The 9,184-nt window shown below is 37.9% G+C and overlaps 1 protein-coding gene across 2 annotated transcripts; it reads left to right on the top strand.

Annotated features, from left to right (window-relative positions):
* Window positions 1–7,520: 7,520 nt before the first annotated feature.
* Window positions 7,521–8,681, top strand: LOC126748570 (uncharacterized). 2 transcript variants are annotated; one of them, XM_050457897.1, is made up of 3 exons: window positions 7,521–7,879; window positions 8,114–8,249; window positions 8,367–8,681. In XM_050457897.1, the coding sequence occupies exons 1-3, from the start codon at window positions 7,657–7,659 to the stop codon at window positions 8,536–8,538; spliced, it is 531 nt and encodes a 176-aa protein (XP_050313854.1). In that variant the 5' UTR covers window positions 7,521–7,656; the 3' UTR covers window positions 8,539–8,681. The 2 variants fall into 2 exon arrangements, with proteins under 2 accessions (XP_050313854.1, XP_050313853.1); XM_050457896.1 differs by having other exon boundaries at window positions 7,522–7,879; window positions 8,111–8,249.
* The last annotated feature ends 503 nt before the right edge of the window (window positions 8,682–9,184 follow it).

Here is a 9,184-nt window from a genome sequence, read left to right as displayed (position 1 = left end):
AAAATCGATACGGGGGGGTATACCCGAAAAATGAAAAAACCCAAACTTTGAAGGTCGATATCTCGGCTTCTATGGGAGCTATCGGGAAAATTCCAACGGTTTTGTCTTAGTTTCGTCGTTCTAAATCCAACGAGACCATCCGCAAGGTCGTAGCTCTTCTAATAGCTGAGATATGGCATTTTTGATGCCCATTTTTGGCCTCAAAAACTGACGTCGAAAACGACTTTTTCAGGATTTTCAAAGTGCTCTAATTCCCTTAGTTCTGCTCGGATCCTGTTATAACCCGGTGTTTTCGTAATCTAGGTGACCCAAATAAGACGCTGGTATACTTAGTTTCATTTCGAAAAAAATGAATTTTTGGTGAAAAAAATCGATACGGGGGGGTATACCCGAAAAATGAAAAAACCCAAACTTTGAAGGTCGATATCTCGGCTTCTATGGGAGCTATCGGGAAAATTCCAACGGTTTTGTCTTAGTTTCGTCGTTCTAAATCCAACGAGACCATCCGCAAGGTCGTAGCTCTTCTAATAGCTGAGATATGGCATTTTTGATGCCCATTTTTGGCCTCAAAAACTGACGTCGAAAACGACTTTTTCAGGATTTTCAAAGTGCTCTAATTCCCTTAGTTCTGCTCGGATCCTGTTATAACCCGGTGTTTTCGTAATCTAGGTGACCCAAATAAGACGCTGGTATACTTAGTTTGATTTCGAAAAAAATGAATTTTTGGTGAAAAAAATCGATACGGGGGGGTATACCCGAAAAATGAAAAAACCCAAACTTTGAAGGTCGATATCTCGGCTTCTATGGGAGCTATCGGGAAAATTCCAACGGTTTTGTCTTAGTTTCGTCGTTCTAAATCCAACGAGACCATCCGCAAGGTCGTAGCTCTTCTAATAGCTGAGATATGGCATTTTTGATGCCCATTTTTGGCCTCAAAAACTGACGTCGAAAACGACTTTTTCAGGATTTTCAAAGTGCTCTAATTCCCTTAGTTCTGCTCGGATCCTGTTATAACCCGGTGTTTTCGTAATCTAGGTGACCCAAATAAGACGCTGGTATACTTAGTTTGATTTCGAAAAAAATGAATTTTTGGTGAAAAAAATCGATACGGGGGGGTATACCCGAAAAATGAAAAAACCCAAACTTTGAAGGTCGATATCTCGGCTTCTATGGGAGCTATCGGGAAAATTCCAACGGTTTTGTCTTAGTTTCGTCGTTCTAAATCCAACGAGACCATCCGCAAGGTCGTAGCTCTTCTAATAGCTGAGATATGGCATTTTTGATGCCCATTTTTTGCCTCAAAAACGGACGTCGAAAACGACTTTTTCAGGATTTTCAAAGTGCTCTCATTCCCTTAGTTCTGCTCGGATCCTGTTATAACCCGGTGTTTTCGTAATCTAGGTGACCCAAATAAGACGCTGGTATACTTAGTTTGATTTCGAAAAAAATGAATTTTTGGTGAAAAAAATCGATACGGGGGGGTATACCCGAAAAATGAAAAAACCCAAACTTTGAAGGTCGATATCTCGGCTTCTATGGGAGCTATCGGGAAAATTCCAACGGTTTTGTCTTAGTTTCGTCGTTCTAAATCCAACGAGACCATCCGCAAGGTCGTAGCTCTTCTAATAGCTGAGATATGGCATTTTTGATGCCCATTTTTGGCCTCAAAAACTGACGTCGAAAACGACTTTTTCAGGATTTTCAAAGTGCTCTCATTCCCTTAGTTCTGCTCGGATCCTGTTATAACCCGGTGTTTTCGTAATCTAGGTGACCCAAATAAGACGCTGGTATACTTAGTTTGATTTCGAAAAAAATGAATTTTTGGTGAAAAAAATCGATACGGGGGGGTATACCCGAAAAATGAAAAAACCTCAACTTTGAAGGTCGATATCTCGGCTTCTATGGGAGCTATCGGGAAAATTCCAACGGTTTTGTCTTAGTTTCGTCGTTCTAAATCCAACGAGACCATCCGCAAGGTCGTAGCTCTTCTAGTAGCTGAGATATGGCATTTTTGATGCCCATTTTTGGCCTCAAAAACGGACGTCGAAAACGACTTTTTCAGGATTTTCAAAGTGCTCTCATTCCCTTAGTTCTGCTCGGATCCTGTTATAACCCGGTGTTTTCGTAATCTAGGTGACCCAAATAAGACGCTGGTATACTTAGTTTGATTTCGAAAAAAATGAATTTTTGGTGAAAAAAATCGATACGGGGGGGTATACCCGAAAAATGAAAAAACCCAAACTTTGAAGGTCGATATCTCGGCTTCTATGGGAGCTATCGGGAAAATTCCAACGGTTTTGTCTTAGTTTCGTCGTTCTAAATCCAACGAGACCATCCGCAAGGTCGTAGCTCTTCTAATAGCTGAGATATGGCATTTTTGATGCCCATTTTTGGCCTCAAAAACTGACGTCGAAAACGACTTTTTCAGGATTTTCAAAGTGCTCTAATTCCCTTAGTTCTGCTCGGATCCTGTTATAACCCGGTGTTTTCGTAATCTAGGTGACCCAAATAAGACGCTGGTATACTTAGTTTGATTTCGAAAAAAATGAATTTTTGGTGAAAAAAATCGATACGGGGGGGTATACCCGAAAAATGAAAAAACCCAAACTTTGAAGGTCGATATCTCGGCTTCTATGGGAGCTATCGGGAAAATTCCAACGGTTTTGTCTTAGTTTCGTCGTTCTAAATCCAACGAGACCATCCGCAAGGTCGTAGCTCTTCTAATAGCTGAGATATGGCATTTTTGATGCCCATTTTTTGCCTCAAAAACGGACGTCGAAAACGACTTTTTCAGGATTTTCAAAGTGCTCTCATTCCCTTAGTTCTGCTCGGATCCTGTTATAACCCGGTGTTTTCGTAATCTAGGTGACCCAAATAAGATGCTGGTATACTTAGTTTGATTTCGAAAAAAATGAATTTTTGGTGAAAAAAATCGATACGGGGGGGTATACCCGAAAAATGAAAAAACCCAAACTTTGAAGGTCGATATCTCGGCTTCTATGGGAGCTATCGGGAAAATTCCAACGGTTTTGTCTTAGTTTCGTCGTTCTAAATCCAACGAGACCATCCGCAAGGTCGTAGCTCTTCTAATAGCTGAGATATGGCATTTTTGATGCCCATTTTTGGCCTCAAAAACTGACGTCGAAAACGACTTTTTCAGGATTTTCAAAGTGCTCTCATTCCCTTAGTTCTGCTCGGATCCTGTTATAACCCGGTGTTTTCGTAATCTAGGTGACCCAAATAAGACGCTGGTATACTTAGTTTGATTTCGAAAAAAATGAATTTTTGGTGAAAAAAATCGATACGGGGGGGTATACCCGAAAAATGAAAAAACCCAAACTTTGAAGGTCGATATCTCGGCTTCTATGGGAGCTATCGGGAAAATTCCAACGGTTTTGTCTTAGTTTCGTCGTTCTAAATCCAACGAGACCATCCGCAAGGTCGTAGCTCTTCTAGTAGCTGAGATATGGCATTTTTGATGCCCATTTTTGGCCTCAAAAACTGACGTCGAAAACGACTTTTTCAGGATTTTCAAAGTGCTCTCATTCCCTTAGTTCTGCTCGGATCCTGTTATAACCCGGTGTTTTCGTAATCTAGGTGACCCAAATAAGACGCTGGTATACTTAGTTTGATTTCGAAAAAAATGAATTTTTGGTGAAAAAAATCGATACGGGGGGGTATACCCGAAAAATGAAAAAACCCAAACTTTGAAGGTCGATATCTCGGCTTCTATGGGAGCTATCGGGAAAATTCCAACGGTTTTGTCTTAGTTTCGTCGTTCTAAATCCAACGAGACCATCCGCAAGGTCGTAGCTCTTCTAGTAGCTGAGATATGGCATTTTTGATGCCCATTTTTGGCCTCAAAAACTGACGTCGAAAACGACTTTTTCAGGATTTTCAAAGTGCTCTAATTCCTTTAGTTCTGCTCGGATCCTGTTATAACCCGGTGTTTTCGTAATCTAGGTGACCCAAATAAGACGCTGGTATACTTAGTTTGATTTCGAAAAAAATGAATTTTTGGTGAAAAAAATCGATACGGGGGGGTATACCCGAAAAATGAAAAAACCTCAACTTTGAAGGTCGATATCTCGGCTTCTATGGGAGCTATCGGGAAAATTCCAACGGTTTTGTCTTAGTTTCGTCGTTCTGAATCCAACGAGACCATCCGCAAGGTCGTAGCTCTTCTAATAGCTGAGATATGGCATTTTTGATGCCCATTTTTGGCCTCAAAAACGGACGTCGAAAACGACTTTTTCAGGATTTTCAAAGTGCTCTCATTCCCTTAGTTCTGCTCGGATCCTGTTATAACCCGGTGTTTTCGTAATCTAGGTGACCCAAATAAGACGCTGGTATACTTAGTTTGATTTCGAAAAAAATGAATTTTTGGTGAAAAAAATCGATACGGGGGGGTATACCCGAAAAATGAAAAAACCCCAACTTTGAAGGTCGATATCTCGGCTTCTATGGGAGCTATCGGGAAAATTCCAACGGTTTTGTCTTAGTTTCGTCGTTCTAAATCCAACGAGACCATCCGCAAGGTCGTAGCTTTTCTAATAGCTGAGATATGGCATTTTTGATGCCCATTTTTGGCCTCAAAAACTGACGTCGAAAACGACTTTTTCAGGATTTTCAAAGTGCTCTAATTCCTTTAGTTCTGCTCGGATCCTGTTATAACCCGGTGTTTTCGTAATCTAGGTGACCCAAATAAGACGCTGGTATACTTAGTTTGATTTCGAAAAAAATGAATTTTTGGTGAAAAAAATCGATACGGGGGGGTATACCCGAAAAATGAAGAAACCCAAACTTTGAAGGCTGATATCTTGGTTTTGTTTTAGTTTTGTCAATCAGTTTCTGTGATTTGTCGAAAATTTATATATTAGATAAAATAAAAATAAAAAAAATAACTTTGTCTTAATAAAAAAAATTTTTTTTTTTTAAATAGTATATTTATATTAGAAAGGAACTTTAGAAAAAAGTCCTTGATAATTTCTTATTTTTCTTTTATTGACGTTGCTTGTGTCTGTATATCAGAATCTGTTAGCAATAAAGTGTAGTTGTGTGTATTTAGTCTTAAAATAAGCCAAAGAAATCAACAACATTAGTGATAATGCATTGTCATTATAGGAAACTGATATTAATCGGTCGCAATTAGCAAATAGTGTGCGGTTGACTGATACAAAATACCCGTTTCAATCATCTAATTATTCTTGCTTAGCGTGTTTAACCCTTTGAAACCCTGTGTTTGATAGATATGTAAATAGGGTTAAGCGCTCGTCCATTTTCAAGTGTTAACAGTTAAAATCCCTTATAACAAACGACATTGTATTACTCTTCAACTTTTCTGGTGGTGATATGGTGCATCACAAAGAGACATACTAAGGGGGTAAAGGTAATCGAGTCATGAAATGGTCGGACAATATATAAAATGCATGCACGTATAAAATGTGTGGTTTATAAAAAGAGCATTTAGGCGAGAAGAGTGATATGAATTGTCACCCCTGCGATTTCCTCTAAAACCGACGGCAAAAGAAGAACAATGTCTGAAGGAATAACAAAAACCAGCGGTAAGCTGCGTAGCAAGCACGGATTTGTATAGTATTAAGGGATAAACGGGAAACGGGGGATGATTTCGACGCGTCCCAAACACTTTGAAGTTGCCACTGTCAAAGAATCTTTTGTCATCGGTTACTTATTATTACGTTCATTTTAGACTTTCACTTTCTATGGCTCACAATGAATTACCATTTCCCGCTTTTTAATTATAGAGAAACCTTTGATATTAATTTAATGAATGCTCATCTAAAACTTTAACCCCATCGGGGCTCATCGTTATATTTTCTCTTCATAAACTCTGGGTTTTTTTTCATCCCCTTTATTTTTCACACATTAGTCACATTAATTAATGGTCTTTGAAGACCCATAAACATATTTAATCGGTTATTTTGAGAGGTGCAGCAAAGGTTTAAATGGCATCCACTTGGGCAAATTAAAAACAATTCCTACATAAATAATCTACCTTATTAAATGTAAATTTCTGCCACTATGGCTTATTTAGATAACCCGCTGCATACACAATAACACAGTTTATGCAATTAATGTCAATATAGATGACCAACTATAGTGTTTGCCCGTATATGCTCTAATGAATATATAAACAGGAATAATTAGGCTATATAATTTGCCTATATAAAGCCCTTAGTGAGTTGTTTAGTTAAATCTAATTATTGTTTTAGTTGTAAACGCCATTTTATTTTTCTCTGTAACTTTTGTGTTTCGCTTCTTCATTATGGCATGAACTAAGTGTAAATTTTGTTACAATCGTCAATGATTAAATTTAGTTAAAAAAATCGTTTCCTACTATTAGGACGATATTACTTATAGATATTGTAACCGATGAGTAACTGGATGGCAATTAAGGGAGAGTAAGTCCAGGGCACGTTTTTAATTGAATAACCATTAAAGGGTCAGTCGGACGGAGTGGAATGTAAAGATTTATTACTGTGAGCTGACCAAGGCAAGAAACAACAAGTACAGGGCGGGTCCCCAATCGCCAATTTGACTGACGTTTCATTTAACTCCTTCGTCAACGGTGTCACTCAGGATGGCCGTCGACCGAAAGAAGAACCTGAATTGCTCGGATTCTGTTAAGTGACTGTGAATTACTCCGCTGATTAGTTTTTAGGATGAAAACGGTTTCGGTTTAGGGGGATTCATTCTCTTTCTTCCGGAAATTTCACAGAAGCTCGGTAGATTAAATTATATATAACTTAATATTAAATACAAAAATTATGTTATCGTCTTAGCCTAGGCTTGTGTCGGCCTTAGAACAATTAATTATTAAGTATCATAATAAATTTTGCTTAATTTTAAAAAAAAATGATCCAAATTGTTGGTAGAGGACTATTCAGATACACACATAAATTTCAAAATTAGGTGTTTTAATTTATGTTTAAAGCATTTAATTTCATTTGAATATTTGGGACCTTAGGTATCGGTTTGCCTATACTAAGTTCCGACTTACTATCCGACTTATCTCATCAATTGTACATAAAGTCAAGAAAAATTCCTTAGCGTTAAACTTAAATATTAAATTATTGGCACAATGTTGCTCGAAAATTGACATTAAAGTGGTCGAGAATTAATGGCATGGTGGTCGAAAACTAATAAAATTGCACTTTTTTAATTTAGAATACCTTAAGAATATATTTTTTCACCATCTCGCCTATTTAATTTTACCTTTTTCAGGCTGGAAAAACGTAATGTTTCTATTCCAGGCAGTTGGTACATAACAAATCCTCAACTGCCTGGAAGAAAACCTAAATTTACCCATTGAAAAACAGTTTTAACCTGCGACACATAAAGCGTGCTGACCTAAAAACGAAGAATCATAATGAAGACCTTCATTACCATAACCCAGGACCACCAATTATCTAAATACCGCAGTTACGTCATTGAAACGTTACATAAACAAACATTACCAGAGATACATTTTGTAATGTTAATTTCAATCCGCGGTTCACTTTCACTTATGCAGTATAGAGAGAAGTTGGTGTCGGGCAAAGTAGTTTACAAGGTGAGCGGGACCTGGCTTCGAGTCTTAACAATAATAATCAGAAAATGCGCCATAAAACTTAAAATTAAAGTAAACTCGCGAATATGGTGTTGACGGGGAAGCTGATCGTGAGGGTGGCCTTTTGTATCTGTGTGGTGCTCTTGGTGATCTCGGACTATTCGGGGTTGATTAACAAATTGATCGGAGGTAGTCAAACTGATGAACGCAAGAACACACCACCGAGACCTACGAATCCTGGTTACGGCGATTCTAAGGCGGATATTGATATTGATGCTGATATTGAAGAAGAATCTGTGAGACATTTAGGTAAGTTTTTTTTCTTTCTAAATAAGTATATAGTTGGTAACCCTATGAGTAAAACTTGGCGTACCTCGTATATTATTTTATTTTCAGATTCGATTTGCATTGAGACATGCATAAAATACATCTATTGAATCTAAAAATTGAATAATATATAAGGTGTTCCAATTAAAATAGCCTAAATACGTGACGGGTTATCATAAATGTGTGAAGAAAACTGAAAATTTGCTTTTTTAGCAGCTGCCCAAGCAACGAAAACTCAAGTGATGCGGACGATAAAAAACGCCTGTCTGCCAAAGTTAATCTGTGAACTAACTGCCACACCCCAAAAAGAGAAATTGACTGAAACTGAAAAATCACTGCTCAATTTGCTTAGGTAAGAAATCAGCAAATCAACAAATAAATAACCGTTCATCCCTTTTGCGACTAAAAGCGAATCAAGTGGGAGTTGTGATTGAAAAAAGTGACCTCTAACCAACTAATTACCTTCCAGAGAGACAACTATAAGCACTACGGCGGAATTGACCTCTAAATACCACTTTGCAGCGCACATGGGCCAACTAATCGCCGGAGTGGACGGAAATGGTTGCCATAACTTTTACCCAACATGCCCCTTTCCAGGATTGCAAGTTCTCCAGATGATGAAAAAAGTCCGGATGCGATGAGAGCCAAAAGAAATTCATTTTATTTGCTCCGTCCAAGGGATCTTAATAATGAGGGCCATTGTGATTGATAAACGCTTACTACCACCCATTTTTTTGTATTATATTGTTTCGTGAATTATATGTGATATTATTAATTATTAAAAGTGTTTATGCACATCCTCGATTCACAGCTTTAGAAATTCATAATAATCTGTTGTTATGATAAACAAACCGGGCACCCCCGTTTTTGACAATTCAAGGTGCAAAGGACGCTGATGTTTATTTTTGAGATTATACAGTATTAAAGGGAATTCCTTTTTTTTTTAAGGGTATAAATATTGACACTGCCATCAAACCGTTTGTGAAATAACATGCCTTAAATTAACTCATTAGGGCAACATCTCGGTGTCTCTGACTGTTCTACAAAGCGCAGGGTTGTTTGGACAAAGGGATGGAGATGGCTTTTATCCTTCATTTACATAATGCCCATCCGAAAGAGACACAGCACTTACTGACTAGTGTTTATTGTGAGTATTTAGGTGTAGCCGCTGGCAATATTTCCGAATTTAAGCTTCCATGGGATTAAGTTGGTTATTAATAAACGCTTTTAAGGGAATATCATTAAAGATATGGGACCTTAATGGATTTATTTCAGACTAGGACTGGG

This window comes from Anthonomus grandis, chromosome 22, assembly GCF_022605725.1.
Source record: "Anthonomus grandis grandis chromosome 22, icAntGran1.3, whole genome shotgun sequence".
In the NCBI taxonomy this organism is placed as follows: Eukaryota; Metazoa; Arthropoda; class Insecta; order Coleoptera; family Curculionidae; genus Anthonomus; species Anthonomus grandis.
The sequence above is the reverse complement of the archived record's forward strand: the minus strand, read 5'-3'. Positions and strand labels throughout refer to the sequence as shown.

Coding starts and splice junctions, on each gene's coding strand:
- LOC126748570 (XM_050457896.1), top strand. CDS start 7,657: ATGGTGTTGACGGGGAAGCTGATCGTGAGGGTGGCCTTTTGTATCTGT. Junction 7,880..8,110: donor AGAATCTGTGAGACATTTAG/GTAAGTTTTTTT, acceptor TTGCTTTTTTAG/CAGCTGCCCAAGCAACGAAA. Junction 8,250..8,366: donor TCACTGCTCAATTTGCTTAG/GTAAGAAATCAG, acceptor ATTACCTTCCAG/AGAGACAACTATAAGCACTA.